Source organism: Dromaius novaehollandiae, chromosome Z, assembly GCF_036370855.1.
Source record: "Dromaius novaehollandiae isolate bDroNov1 chromosome Z, bDroNov1.hap1, whole genome shotgun sequence".
NCBI classification, from domain to species: domain Eukaryota; kingdom Metazoa; phylum Chordata; class Aves; order Casuariiformes; family Dromaiidae; genus Dromaius; species Dromaius novaehollandiae.
The window spans coordinates 55,637,352-55,653,483 of record NC_088132.1 but is presented as its reverse complement, the minus strand read 5'-3'; the positions used below and the strand labels follow the sequence as shown (position 1 = coordinate 55,653,483).

The following is a 16,132-nucleotide window of genomic DNA, read 5'->3' as shown; positions in this document are numbered from 1 at the left end:
TTTATTTATTGTTTTGGTCTCTAAACAGATCTATTAAAATGAGTTTCAATATTTTGCATTCACTGTACTTGATCTATATCCTTGCTACAATGAATGAACATGTATTTTCAGCAGTTAGCATAAGTTAAGAGATTTCTGATAACTTTGTGTTGAAAATATTTAACTTGTATAAAGAGAAAACCTTATGTAACTGAAAATATTGTAGTTTCTGGTGTAGTAGTTTCATCATCAAACTCGCTATGCTTTAAATACAATGAATAATTACCACATCTAAACATGTTATCTTTTCCTCGTTGTAAGAGAGGGATCTAAGCAGATCTGTCAGGGCTGCTGTTTGCTACTGTGCTATTTAGTTTGTTAAGATGGTAAGGTGTTAATTCAGTGTAGCATATTCCTATCTGCTGCCTTCTATTATGTCAAAATAATTTTTAGTTCAGGATTCAAATATTTTCCTATTTGCTGATTTTCTGTATTGTTTGCATATCTGGCAGTAGAATAAAATAGGGTGGTACCTCAGGATTTAATTTCAAGTACTTCTCTTAAACTGCTAGAATCTAAAATTCTGTAGTGAGTTAGAATTTGTTTAAATCTGTTAATGTTTAAATACATTGCAAAGTAATTTTAGTATTATATTAATGATGCTGCTCTTAGATGGAGAATATGGCAGAGGTCAGAGCATTTCTTTTAATCGACTGACTTTTCATGTTGCTTTATTTCAGAGAAGATTGTTTGGGAAATTGGATAGAATTCAGATTGCTGACACAGTTTATGCTGATGGGAAAAAATAGGCTAATATTGAACCAAAATAGAGAATGAAATAGTAACTAGTTTATAAAATGCAAGACAATTTCTTATCATAAAGTGAGTTTCTTTGTACAATGTTAGCTTCAAATTTCCTAGTGGTAGAATTTTTTTCCAAATGATGCAAAGATTAAAAACCCAAAACTGTACCTCAGATGTGCTGAGTAACTGCAGTGCAGAACACATTTCTTTTGAGATAATTTAATGTCTGATCAGTATAACATATTGGTGCTTGGAAAAGTTTATTAGGTTAAGTATAAATATCTAAGTTTAAAAGCATACTTTGATATCCATTATCGGATAATTTTTTAACATTTCTCTTGCTTCTCCTTCTTTCCCCATACATATGTAGCTGTACATAATTTTTCACAGGACTGTACTTTCTGGCTTTTGAAATAGGAATCCCAGGATGTTTTGTTTACAGATGAAAAAATGGGTCATTTGATACTGGATGCTGTTCTGCTGACCCTTTCTTATTTGTAGGATTAAAGCAGAAAAACTGTGTGGATGCTTAGTTTTAGATTACTGGAGCTACAGTAACATAGCCATATGTGAGGATGATTAAAGTGCAGATTAAGCTTTGAAGGGAGGAGTTTTTGAATATCTGCATCTATTTTACATATCATTGTTTTCTATTGGTCAAGTAGATATAATCATGCTGCTAAATGAAGTGACGATGTTTTGAAACATAATTCTGCTGTTTAGATGTGCTCTTTGTAATAAAAATAGAGATTATTTTCTTCTTTAAGGTATGTGTGTTTATAATTTAACATAATATGTTGCAGTCCAATAATCTTTTGTGCAGAAGAACATTCCAAGCATAGCAATTTTTTAAAATTCTCTATTAAAATGGAACTGTGGTTGATGATACATTCTGATCTTCTCCAAGTTCAGTGTAACAATTTGCTAGCTTCCAAGCTACATGCTTCAGAGTATTCGATTTCTTCATCACTGACATTAACCCTTATCCATTTCCTTTCTGTTCTGCAGCTGTAGTTCAGAGAGCCTTGCTAATTGCTGCACAAAGCTTAAATCTCTGCCGTCTTGAATATGTTGTGTGGATGCCAGCAGCTTGCTCTATGGTTATTTGGTTGCATAACCTTTAGTAACCCTGCCAGCCTACACTGGATATGTGATTGTGGCTCTTAAGGATCGGATTTAAAACTCTGGGATATGTCCTGTGCTGAAAATGGTACCCATGTGTTTGAGCAGTTGCACTGAAGGTAGCTGCCTCCTGCCACTGCAGTTTGCAGATTGACTGACTGCCCGGAAGAACAAGAGAAATGTTTTATTATGTGATGGTGACATAAGGGGATGGAGTGGTGGTCCGGGAGAAGATGGCATTCCTGCTGCTTGACGTGTAACCGGACTGCTAAGCAGAGCCTGCAAAATCTGGTGTTTCTCTGTTCCTCTGTGCTGGGAAAAAACTGTCTCTTAGGATAGTGGAATACTTTGGGGCCTGTGGCATGATCTGAGTCTGCTATCCAGTTCAGAGGTAGCTAATTTACCCAAGTAGCCCAAGGGTGAAGATGGCACAGAGTCCCTCCCTGATTCACACAGTGGTCACGGAGGAGTGAGACCATGTTCTCTGTGCTCCACATAGGTGGTGGCAGGTGAGGCATAGCAATTCTTGGCACTGTATGGCAGGGCTGCTCCAGGGATGGATGGGTGTCATTTGTGATGGATGGAAGAATGGTTTTCATGTTCTAATATAGAGCAATATGTCACTGAAAACTCCTGGCACTTAAATGCCATTAGATTTATGTGTATCTGAGTGCACATCAAGTCCTGATGTTCCCTTTTGCATATGGCATAATGAAGTTTTAAGGACTTTTAAACTGTGCTGTCTTCAAGGCCGTAGGCCTCTGATTGCTAGTCTGTTGTAATGTCTGAAACCTGTGGAGCTGCCTAATTTTGTTGAATTCCTCACACGTAGTATTTGTTAGCAGTTACAGTGGTAAGTGGCATGACAGTTCTGCAGTAATAGCTGTGGGGCATTATGCCTGACAAACAAGATGGGCGCTCTTCTGCAATATCTTACATTTTGATTATGTATTTACTTTTAATTTCCCTGTGGTGGCTGAAATCTAACCATCTCACTGGTCTGTGAGAATAGACATGGGCCAAGCTGAATCTGCCTTGCACGCCTTTTGCTAGTGTATGATGCGGCAGCATCAAATGACTGCTTTCTCCCTAACCTACCAGGGTGGCTGGATGGACACACAGAGCAGCAGCATGGTGAATCTGGTGATCTTTGAACTTTCTAGTCTCCAGAGGAAAATGTTGTGTTTGGTTTTATTATTATTCTGGAACAAATATAGGGATTTTAAAATGAGGAATGGAATGTCTTGAAGTTTTATAGTTTGATGGAACATCACAAATCAGATTCCAACTATGGAATTATTTGTTCAATTAAGTGTTTCCCAGTTGACTGACTTCAGTCCTGATATATGAAGATTAATCTTACAGTTACAAAAAAGAAAAAAAAAAAGAAAAAAAAATCCCATGGTTCTGATTCATGTAATTATCAATTGCTGATCTGGATAAAAACTAGAGGGATTAAATGCTAATAAATATTTATACCTTGTTGGAAGAAAATATACAATGTATTGTTAAAATGTAAACTTTTTTTAACCCCCAGGTACTTGTCTGCAAATTTAGGGTAGGATATTCAGATTTTAGCATTGCTCACTGTATGCACCACTAGAAAAATGTGTAGACATGGGCACTGTAGTGTAAATTGGGCTGTTTTGAGTATAGAGAGGGAAAACCCAGGATACTCTGATTATTCTACGGAGCATATAGGTGCCTTAAAGCCTTCATTTCTCATCTTACTGGAGTCAGCCATAGACTTGTCGGGCTGTGAGCGTGGCTTACGGGATTACCTGGCACAGCTTGCATTGGAACACAAAAAGCATGAGGATGTTCTTCTTTTACTCTTTCCACTTCATCCATACAGGGCAATGGCAACCGTAAATGCCTGCAACAATGGTGGCCAGTGAGATATGGGCTGATTTTTCCCAGAATATGTTCAGTGTTTTTCATCCTTTAAATCATACTTAAATACAGTATTTTCTTAACTTTTTTACTTACATATTAATGAGAATGTGGGCTTAGTAAAAGGGTTTTTTTTAAAAAAAAAAAAAAAAATAAAGCCTTGCCTTCAGAGAAACAAAAGTTTTATTTACTGATCTTATGGTTATTCTTTTGCAGTGACATAAATGCCCGACTTGATGCTGTGTCTGAAATTCTCCTGTCAGAATCCAGTGTGTTTGGTCAGATTCAGAATCTTCTTTGTAAGCTGCCAGATATAGAGAGAGGACTCTGCAGTGTTTTTCACAAAAAGGTATATCAATAATTATGAAAAATAACTGTTTTCTAAATGTGGTCATTCCTTCCAAATGAAGTTTCATAGTTATTGCATGTTTATTTAAAATATGTTGTTCTTAACATCAGCAGGAGTAAGGCTTACACAGTAAAGGAATAGAAGTTCCTTTAAATGAAAAATGGTTTTTGTCTTATGGTACTTGTATCAGTGATACATTGTTTGAAGAAGTGTCTGATTAGGTTTAGAGAATAGATGCACTTTGTTGCTAATGCTAACAGGAAAAACATCTTTAAGGTGCTCGTGCTTCAGTCACTGGATTCAGTGAAATGGGATGATGCAGTGGGGCCATGTGCCATCAATTATTTCCCTTTAAAACAATCCATTACACTCTGTATGCTTACCTAAAATCACACTTGCAAGTGAAACCACTTGGCTGTAGTTAACTGTTTTCAGATGAATGATAATTTGCTTATAAATTTGGTAATTTGGATCTCGATTGCACATTTTAGTAGGAATTACTTGTAATGAGACACTGGCAGTTCTTAGTTGAAGCAGATTAATGTGCTAATAGCACCTGTGCTGTACTTCATGTTCTTTTATTTCACTGTTATATTTAGAGATTTTGACAGTTTGTTTTAGATAAAGGAATAAGTAGGCAGAAGGAGAACAAAGTTGTAATTTATTTGGATGGTATAGTACAAAGCTTCATCTGTCTGAAAGTCTGAAACTCAGTTCTTGAATAAGTTTAGGGCCCTGTTGTGTTAGTGTCATGCATGTGGAGAGTGTTACAAATTTCAATGAGTTGTTACAGAGATCCAGCCATAACAAAGTGTATGAAAAGATGCTAAGATATGCTGTATCCACATGATACAATTGTGCTTTCAAAATAACTGGCCAGGAATTAGATAATTCAGTTTTTAGTGGTTTAACTCATTTCAGGTTGAGTGGTATGACATAAGGTGTGTAGGGCTGTATCTACATTTCACACTGTCCTGGCAATCCTCCGTGGGTATCTTGTGCTGCCTTTTTTCATGCTAGGCTGTACCTGTCTGGTTCTCGAGGAGTCCCTGCCCCTTGTAGGGCCGTCTACCTTTCTCAGCTTTACAGCTGCTGTGTAGGTGGAAACCTTCAGAGGTCTTGGATTTGCTTGTGATTTTGGAATGAGGAGACAATGTAGTCTATCTTAACAACAGCCACTGTAACGTGAAAATATGTACTTGTGTAGTGAAACAGATGTTGGAAAGAAGCTGCAGGAGCGGAGAAGTGCTCCAGCACAATCCTTAGGAACGATAAATGGGGACAGAAGGAGAAAGAGTTCTCTTGCTCAAAGCATCCAATTTTCCTTTGAGTTAGCTTCCCTTGGTAAAAACTAATTTGTTATCCAGTGTAGGATGCTGTGGACGGTGCCCAAAGCACAGAATAATTTCTGTACTTCCTCAGGACTCTGAGGTGATAACACTGTCCCTGAAAGACAGGGTCTGTTTCAAATGAAGAATCAAAAGCAGACTCTGGGAGACACCTTTTGAAGTCTAGACAGACAGTGAATGAGTGTTGGGGGAAAAAGATCCCTGCAAAGTGTATATATATTTGCTCAAGAAAACTAAATAGTTGGTTTTCATAAATTTTTCTTTAGGATATCCAATAAATGCTGCCGTTCCCATTCCCACAAGGAGCCTTTCCAATTCTGTTAACTCCAGATGTCCATCTCCCACATGCTCAAAATGAGGTTCACACTACCCTCTTTCACGTCTTTTTGCATTTTCATCCCTTTAAGGGATCCAAAACTCTCAGCTGAACACAGTGATGGTTTAACTAAAGGAGTTCTGTCTCTGGTGATTTATATACCCTAATCCAGGCTTGTTAATTCAGTGTCGGCTGTAGGAAAAATAGGTGAATGTAGGAAGTATTTCCATTTTTCAGGCTCTTTAGATTTCAGCGATGTTGGTATTTGATGTGGTATGCTTTAGAAAGGGAGACCTCTGACATACACAACGATGGCTAGGTTGGCTCTCAGTCGTTTTAAACATATTTCATTCAGATCAGCTGCTTGCAGAGCTTTTATTGTGCAGCAAGCTTTGCACCAGTAAACTAAGAAGGCAAAACCAGTGCTGTGTTTTGGAACTGATTTTGCAAGGCAAAGCATCTTTATGGGAACTGTTGTGGTGAATACCATCACTGTGTGTTTTCCTGGTCTGACTGTTACCTTTTGGAGTAAGTCCACTGATGATGCTTATTTGGTAGCATCATTCAAACTTGCAGTTGCTCATCTGGCCCTTCAGAAGCTTGCATTATCCCAAACGCAAACCACCAAAACGCGCGGCTGAGCAGGTACTAGCAGTCTAGGATCAGAGCAGCCTTCTTGCACAGAAGGGGAGTAAAGGGGAAAATAGGGTGTTGCACTACCAGCTCCCAAGTTTGCCCCAGCCTGGAAAGGCACTATGGGAATGGTTTTGAGAGAAGAGCAACATTACTGTTGCTATGGAGACTGGAATTAATACGAGAACTAGTGGTTGTTCTCAGTTCCTGTAGCTCCAGCACCTAAGAGCCCCAAATCCCCCCAGACAAACATCATCAGCTGCAGAATGGCTTTGCACATCTCCAGGGCAAGGAAAGGATGGCTGGAGCTGGGGTGTTTGGAGAGCTCTTGATAACATTCAGAAGGCAACTCAAAAGGCAGGACTGAGAGACAGAATTGCCAAGAGCTCTGTCTAAACAGTGCCTGGAGCTGATGCAGAAGTAGATTTTTGCTGGAAGACACATTGGCTCAATGTTTCTATTTTCTGTAACCAGTTCCGCCATGTCCTGGCAGCCCCTGGAGAGAGCCACCAAAAATGCCATAACTTTTTTTTTTACTGTGCATTTCTTTTTGCATCTTGCGTCTCAAGACAGTGAAAAAAGTGAATGGCAGGATCCTGCTTTTTTCTCTCAGTTACAATGATGGCTCCTTACCTTTGCCTTGCAATGCGAAATGGCAAGGAAGCAGTCGGAGGTCCTATGCTTGAGTATGTCTAAAAACCAGTACCGGATAAACATGCCATCAGTGCTTTTAGAAGCATGTCCTACAGGGCCATTCTGATGTTGCTTGCTGGCTTCATGCTATTGTGTTTCAGAAGATAAATATTTATCCAGACTTGATCCATGAATGTTTATCTTACTTGTACCCTTTGCTCAATAAATATTATTTTTTGAAAAAAGCTCAGTCACCAGAGCAGTGGACAAGAATCATCATAATAAAAAGCCTTTAAATTACAGAAAACATTAAAGTAAAACTCTTCCATTAAATTCTTAGGCAATGGATGATGTCAGTAATCAAACCTTGCCAAGGTGTGTAATAAAATGTCATTTCAGTATGTTCTGCTTGTAGCCACAGCCACAGGGTGTCCCTAGCTTGGAGTTCCTTACAACTGGCTGCAGCTGGAAAAGAAAACCTACTGGGCCGTGAATCAGTTCCTCGATGGTCTCTAACACTTGGCTGCACACTTAGCAGGCTGTTCCTGTGCTTTTCACCTGTGCAAAATAGAGCAAGTAGCTGTTATGAGGGGGGTGTTTGCTGGTTGGGTGTCTCCAGCCTCCTTGTGAGATTTGCCTTTTAGCTTTCCGGGGCGGGGGACTTCACTGTCCTGCTCTAACTCGTCAGAGGAGAAAGGTGCTGTATAACTAGGTGCTAAGTGTTTAAAAGTTTTCAGGTAAGTTTGTCCCCCAGAATGATGCTGAAAGAAAATGCCTTCCCTGGAAGATATGTTTGATATTTCATTAAATAAACTTGTGATTTTGGAAGATCCTAACATCGTGATGCTTCCAGAAGACAAATGTTGTATTTCTATTTATTATTTTATTAAATCAGTACCTGTTATGTATTCCCGTGAAATTAGTCACTCTTCATGTAGAATGTTTCAAGTAAATTCTCCCCAGCTAACATCTTAATTTTCAACATTTTTTTCTTCCACTATACCAGTATGCACACCAGTAACTTGAAATAAGATGCATTTATACTCTTTTAAAGAAACCGCGTCACAGATATTTTTAGACTTGCAATGCTAAATGCTGATTTGAACAAATTGTTCCCTGTTAAGCTGATTAATATAAACAATCTCACAGAAAGAGGACATAGTAACCTTAAAATGAAATACCTTGTTTTTCCTAAACCAAAAACAGTGTCCTCACCATACTAAAAACACAAAGATAGTAATTCCAGCTTGGAAAGGGTGATAAATGCAAGCAGCATTTCAACCCCCTCCCCCCTTTTTTTCTGAACTGCTCGTAACTCGGCATGGACACTGGCTGTCAGCTGTGGGTCTCTGTGGCCCCATTTAGAGCCGTTGGAAACAATTTCACTAATGCCAACAAGGTCAGGCTGCTTTCAGCGTTGCTGGAGGAGGGGCGCTGGACTTGGCCCGCTCCTGTGCATCTTTCATGCGTTCGCTTCCGTGGCAGCCGTACCATTTTCAGTACTGTTTGAGAAACTGCTGCTTGAACTGTTTGTCACCTCTGTCAACTCTGAGGTTATTTTTCTAGTGCCAGTGAAGCTGTAGGTATCATTAAGGACATTTCAAAATTAGCTTTTAAAAATAGCATTGAATAAGCTTGTGAGAAGTTTTAGTGAATACAAGACTACTAATCCTGCTTTATGTAAACCATTTTACTGTGTTTTCAAGCTTCTAATTTATAATGGTTACATATCTCTTCTGTAAAGTTACTTAGGATTTAAACTGAACCAGTCCCACTTTAATGCAGCCGAGCTTTTCACTGTTATTTTTATGCATCTGTTCCAAGTTATCTATTTGCTTAGCTAATGAATTCTACAGCAGAGCCATTAAATTTTAGATGCAAAGTCCTGCAATGTTACTAAAATCAAGCCAGAGGAAACAGTAATACTCTGAACAAGCACGGGGAATGTGTTCATCCTCTTTCTTAGGAACTATGTGTTCAACAAACTTGCTTTCAGTAAAGCACAAATTTCCCATTCTCCAAAGATACTATAGGCTGTAGCTTTTAGTATAAGCAGGTAGATGTAATTCTTGGATGATCATTCTGGTGTGTAGCCAGGCTAGAGTTGCTGTGAGGTGCTTCAACATGTTCATTTGAGATCCTTTGAGAAATCTCAAGATAACTTTCAGGGTTATTTCAGGTGTCTTTTGTACGTGGCCATGGCTTTTTTTTTTTTTTTTTTTTTTTTTTTTTTTTTTCCTCCCTCCCCTCAATCATCCTTCATAAGTGACGCTGCCTTGACTCTAGCTTGCTCTTTTTATTGAAGCTCAAATAAGTGTTCATGTATTCTTAAAATCTTTTCCCTGTCCCACTCTGTTATAGACAGTGTGCTAGTTAATTCCTTATTTGGCTCCTTTTCTTGAAGAGTAATTCTGGGGGGAAAATAACCCACCTGTTAAATTTATTTATTTCTTGCTGTCCATATTTGCTCATGTTTCTTTTCTAGTCATTGTTCTCCTATGATTCACTTCATACTGTCTGTCAAGAACCTACCATGCAGTTTGCATGGCAAAGCTTCAGCCTTTGCATCCTTGAGTGCATTTTGTAGTCAAGGGAAGTCTTGCAGAATTTTATTTTTTATCTGTATCAGGGTTGATCATGATGATGCAGTCAGTCATACCATATTTTACTTTGACTTGGTGTACAAGCCTGGATTTATCATTTGCATAGTCTTTCAGACCTTTCCTGTGTGCTTTGACTTCAAATGCTATTGCCAGATTTACGGCTACATTATTTTGTTTTATTTTTGTGTCAGAGCTTGTATAGGATAGTATAAGTAAGTTCCAGATTATCAGAAAGATGTTGATAAATTGCAGCAAGCACAGGGGAGAACAAAAGTTTTCACAAGGCTGAGTAATGGATTGATTTATGAAGAAAGATTAAAAGATTATAGTTTAGTTAAATTGATGATTAAAAGGAGACCAGAAGGTTTAGAGATATCTGAAGGGTGTTAACAGCAAAGAGGGAATGGAATTACTTAGTGTGATACAAAAGAGTAAAACTGGAGGTATTCGGTTTAATTTAATGGAAGGAAAATTTAGGCTGTCAGACAAAACTTCTATGTGATGAGATTTAGTGCTTTGTGGATTAGTTTCTGAATGGAAGTGGTAAGCACATAGTTTCTTGGAACATTAAAAGCCCAAGACTAGACAAAAGAAAACTGATACAGAAGAACTGAGCAGTTGCAGGGAGAGCATCTAATGGTCTCTTCTATCTTTAAGCTCCATAGATCTGAAGGAATGGTGATCTTAAGTTTTCCAAAAACTTTCAGAATGCAATCTTAGCTCTCTGACCTTCTGAAATGTCATGATTAAATTGCATGTTTCTCTAGTAAGTCTCTCTCAACCTTACCTGGCTGGTAATAATGAGTTCTGTTCTGTAGCATGCAACTGTGTTTCAGGTTTGTTGGAGGGTATCTAAAATACCTTTGGCTTTATGATAACTTCCGATGCATTTACTGACCTAGGTGATAGAATATATTTTAAGTAGTTGGGAATGATTTTTCTTTGATTTTTTTTTTTTTTTTTGTTTCATAGCCTTTATGATAGAACAATCGTAAGTGAACACTGCAATTAACCTTAAAATTTTTCTTTCTAGCCTTATCGTTGACAGTTGCTTACAACTTCCAGTATCTGCAGCAGATTGCCGGGGCTGCAGGCTTATATGTCTTTTTATTCTGAGTTCATACTGCACAGGGGCCGCTCTTCTGTCACTGGTCACAACGTTGATGTGTATTTAATGAGAATAGAGTTAAGGCTGTAACTGGAGTGTACTTGAATTGTATGTTTTATGATTTTTCAGAAGGTCGGGTTTAGCCAGCCTTCATGTTCTGAAGGGCTAGTAGGCATTACTGAGCAAGTTTATCTCAGGATTAACATGTTTGGGGAGGGAGAGTTAATATTTATTTTCAACCCATTTTTTTTGCTAGTACTTGCTTCCACGTGTGGGAGGAGAAGTCATTCAGGAGGAGTTAGCTACAACCTAATAGATGGGAGAATTGCTTTAGTTCTTACATAAGGGCATGAGGAGGAAAGAGAGAAACAGAAATTTACTTCTGGAGAGGAAATTAAGAGAAGGGATGATGAAATAAAAAATTACATGTGTTTGATGAAATGCTGGTTCACTGAAGCCTACATGTGCTGTGATCAGTGATGTAATTACTACTACAAATACTGACCAGAAATCAAATTCCAGACTGTATGTTGCCTAGGAAGGAGAGAGAAAAATGTAGGAAGAGAAAGAGGCAACAAATGTGGCTTACAGAGAACATAGAACAAAGACACCTTTGTGTTCGGTATATCCTGCTCCCTTCCTGGCATCCTCGGGGTAGATGAGGAAAATAAACTTTTCTTCAGTGTTGTCAATCAGCCAATAGAGAAATTCAGAGGACTGAACACAAACTGTTTCTACGGATCAGTAAGCTATGAAAAAATATCAGTATGATTATCTGTGGACAACTTTTTCCAAACCTTCTGAGTGTCCTGGAGTCCAGCTGAAGTCAGCAGGGTTTGAAGGCATCAAGTGTTTCAGAGCGCTGTGTTTTCAGTTGGCATTCAAATACAGTGTTGCACAAATGCAAACTTACTTCTGTAAAAGCAATTTCAGAGAGAGAATGAGTATTATCCAATTTCGAGGTGAGGCATGAGGAATTTAGGTTAACTGAATGTTGAATGGGGAAACAGAAAGGGGGAGGCAGGAATGTAGCAGGAGGTAAGTTGTTTTGTTGTGGGGTTGTTAACTACTAGCAAAATCCTGACCCTGATGGCTAATTCTTGAAAATGAGCCAAAGGTAACAGCCTCTGCTGACACTAAGGAGAAGAATCTGATAGCAAAATATTTGAGCTGCATCAGAAGTAATATTAATGGTTTTAAAAAAAAAAAAAGGGAGAGAAGAGTACATAAGTTGTTTCTCTCTGAGAAGCTGCTGCTTTAAAGGAACCCATATTTGTTTTTCCTACTCTGTGGGCATCGGGAAGCAGTCTATGAAAGCGTCGTAGGTTATTTCACTTGGCTCCGAGGAGTGCTCTGGGGGACTCCTTTTTGGTGATACCCTGGCCAACTGCATAAAGGAGATAGGAGAATCTCTTTCATACTTCTGTAGTGAGGAGAGGATGAAAGATGAAGACCAGGTTAGTGAGTTCTTTATCCTCAATTCTTTATCCAGAAATGTGCAAATGGGGCCCCATCCCGTGGAGGTACTAGGATCCCTGTGGTAGGGTCCATCTCATCTTATAGACCTGGGTGTAATCAGCAGAGACTGAAGTTGACAACAACAACAAGCACTTTAAGCAGTGACTGCTGGATTCCTCTTTCTGTAGATTTTTCTCTTTTCTTTCTGTGGTGTTGTTCCAAAACTCTCCCTCCCTGTTGCCACCCTTGCTTTTCCAAGCCCTCTCGTGCCAGAACTGCAGCCTGAGGATTTAGATGAGAGCACGCAGATGCACAGGCCCTCATGGACAAGTTGTGGCACTCATGAAATTGCTCAACCTGCTTACTTGCTGTTTGTGCATTAGTAGCCCATTTTTCTGCTCTTTGTTTTGTCTGCTATGCATATATTCATCCAGCAACAGGAATAACAGAGATGTACCCTCGATTGATTCCTAAGGACAATGGCTAAAACAATTAGCATGTCTTATTAACCTTCTGAATGTGATAAGATTGTCTAGTTGCATTACAGTGTGTATGCTTTAAATATATTTTGTCTGATTTAAAAAAAAGAAAAGCCTGCAGGATTTAATGAAAATATAATACACTGTAATGATTTAGACATTGTTTCCCTTCTCAGTGTTCAACCCAAGAGTTCTTCTTGATAGTCAGCACCCTGTCTCGTCTGGAGATGGAAATTCAAGCTCTTGTTCCAGTCATACATTCTTATGTGAAAACTCCTCTTTTACAAAACACAATATTGGAAATCCCAGAACTTCTCTCCCCAGTAAAACATTATTTAAAGATACTTAATGAAGAAGCAGCCAAGTAAGTAGAGAAAATAGATGAATCTTCCATGCCTCATAAGCGTTCTGACAGAATGTACTTGGTGTTATAGAAATTACGCATCTCATTTTAATACATCTTCGTTTTATATTTTTGGTTTTATATTTATATGTGTATAGTTGCATATAGTTAAAGCAGAGGCTGTTGCTTTCTGCAGTTTATATTATTTTTTTAAAGTTAAACAAGGGACGCAAATATTTTGCCTGGTGCTGTTTGCCTGATCTTCTTGTGAACAAGAGGGTGCTTATGATATTGGATGGGAGAGCTAAAAGTATGGAGTTTGTATGCCCTGTCATCTTAATTTTGACTTCTCTTGTTCCACAAAATAAAAATGGTACAGAAAGGAAGAGGATGCTAGATTGTAATAAAAATATATTATAAGGCATAATGTCTTTAAGTAATTTGCTATATACTGTTTCTTCTGAAGAACTGCTACCTCCATTATTATCCCTAGATCCTCCTTCTAAGCCCAGGAAGAATAAGGCAAGAGGGAAAAGGTGCAGAACAATAAAGCAAGAACATGAGTTCAGTAAGGGAGAGGTGTATAAAAGCCTGTGAGGGACAGAATTTAAGAGGAGGATCTTGGGGCCAGTAAAAGTCAGTCTTTCAGAAGAAATAGTATAAAATCATCTAATAAAAGGTTCTTTCCTGGTGCTGTGCACAAGGGAAGCACGTTTGGCTTGCACAGCCAACCTTTCTGAGTACTTGACTTGCAGGGTTTTGATCTCCTCTCAGTGTAGTTTTGTTTATATAACATGTTGAAAGGACATTCTGAACACGAAATGAATGTCATGAGTTTTACATTGAGATCTCCTAAGCTTTCCTGCTGTGAGCAAGTTTCATTTAACTTTCTTGAACATTTCTGTACATGTAGTATGAGATTTAGTTACTGTTATATACTTGGAGGTTCTTTGATGAAAGATGCAGTATAAAGGCTTAATGTGTATTTATATTAAGGCAGCAAAGTCATCAATCAGGTTTTTTTCCTAACACATTAAAAATGAACTTCTGTTTTATTTGTAAGATCTTTTTATCTTTCTCCAGCTGAGATGGAAAAAATTTACAGATGTAAAGTCTAGAACTGCCTTTATTTGCTCCTGAATCAGACAGATGTGAAGTCTATTAATTTTGAAGTTGAAAAGAGTAGAAATATTTGCTTTGTCCCGTTTGACAGATGGAATTATAAGATTGATACTGATATGTGGTATCCAGTTATAGTTGTGGCAGGTTATGACAAAGCAGACTTTATCTTAATGATACCAGATTTACTGTAGGTAGGTTTAAAAAGTTATTTTTCTATCATTATGTTGATGATGACTAGAATATGCTTTAAATAGAAGATATGATAGTATAAATAGAACATATTTTCATCTGCAGAATACAGAGACTTTATTTGAATTTATTTGAGATGACTTTTTGAATAACCTACCTTTTGGCCTTTATGTGTCTCAAACTTGTGTGGCAATATTATTTGGGCTGAAAAACCTTTCTTTAGCATAATTCTGATGACCATTTTTAGACATATATACATATATATGTAGACATGTATGTATATATGTATGTATGCAGACACACACATATATATACTGCATCATGTGTTAGTTTTATTATGTGGTATAGATGTGAATTCGTAAAAATCTGTAGTGCTTTTCAAGAACATCTCTCTGCTCCAGAGTTTTTGTTGTGGGTTGGTGTTTTGTTTTATTTTACTTTTTTAAACTGTCAACTTTTAGATTTTGGTAGGCAGTTATCACATGGTAGTGACAGAGTCTTCACAATCAGCTTCTGGCTACTAGCTATCTTTTTCCTCTCATTCCCATGGAAACAGGTCTAATTAGCACAAAATCGTTTCTAAAAATTATTACTGTATTTTAAAATGGTGACTTTACTGTCACTTATATAATGATTATGTCCATGTGATCAGAAATCAAAGTTTAGCTCTGTGTTATCTGTCTGGTCACTGGTTCCAGTTGTAGTTTCACTCTCAGGCCAAGGGGTATTGAACTAGGTACAACACAAGACTTTATTAACTCCATATTTTATGACTTTCAGTTTGCTAATTACTTGCTCTCCAAATAATAGATTTCATAGTAGTTATGTAATTAACCGGTACATTTTTGCACTTGCTCTAAAGTGCAAATGTGTTTTTGGATTAACTTAAAGCCGATGGCTCTGCTTCTTATTGTTTGCCTGATGCTTATTTAAATAAGTTAAATTTTTGTTGTTTTTGATGACAACCTTATTTTTTGGCTTTTTTGACTTCCCAATTTTAAACATTTGAATGGCATTTTCTATTCCAGGTTTCAATCCCGAGCTGAGATGGCACAGCCAAAACAATTTTGTCATTCTCTGACATTATCTGAGACTAGAAAAGAGCATTGTTTTGCATATATTAAAAAAATGTTCTTGTTAATCTTTTCTGTAGAAAAGAAGGAAGTTACTCTGAGAAACTCTCGATAACATTCTGCTTTGACAAAGGCCTTGTGGGAGGGTTTTTTCTCTACTAACTTCATGAAAATGTGCCTCAAATTTGGCCAAATTCTAAATCTATGGAAAATCTCTGTTCACATGTTGTATAGAGATTATCTAGAGCTTCACATTTAATAGTGATCAAGATTTTGTCCTCACTTGGGATGCTCCAGGTTGGAGCAGCAATTGCATTCCAAAATTAAAATTCCAAAAGAGCAAGAGAAAAAGGATCTGTCTGTCTTGTGCTTTCTTCCTTTTTCTTGCTTGGCCAAGGGAGAACAAACAGAAAGCTGAAGGATTCAATTCAGATGAGACAAGAAGAAGACTTGGCAGGTTTGGGGACAGGATAAGGAATGTAATGTAATAGAGTAGAAAGGAAGGAACAGAAATATGGGTTAGTCTTGAATAACTCTTTTTTTTTCGTCTTGAGTAGCCTTGCTATGTACTGAATGTGTATGGCAGCTTTTAGTACGTGTGCTGTACACACAATCAAATACCAGAAAAGCTGTATTTAGAAGGGAGTAAAGCTAGTGTTAAGTGAGAATAATGAATAAA

The 16,132-nt window shown here is 37.8% G+C and overlaps 1 protein-coding gene across 1 annotated transcript in view; it reads left to right on the top strand.

Annotated features, from left to right (window-relative positions):
* The window catches only part of LOC135324950 (DNA mismatch repair protein Msh3-like), a 118,829-nt gene that overhangs the window by 59,546 nt on the left and 43,151 nt on the right, over positions 1–16,132 (top strand). Inside the window, exons 13-14 of the mRNA XM_064502133.1 lie at positions 4,015–4,147; positions 12,903–13,090. Of these exons, the coding sequence (XP_064358203.1) occupies positions 4,015–4,147; positions 12,903–13,090 (321 nt within the window). The remainder of the gene's footprint in view (positions 1–4,014; positions 4,148–12,902; positions 13,091–16,132) is intronic.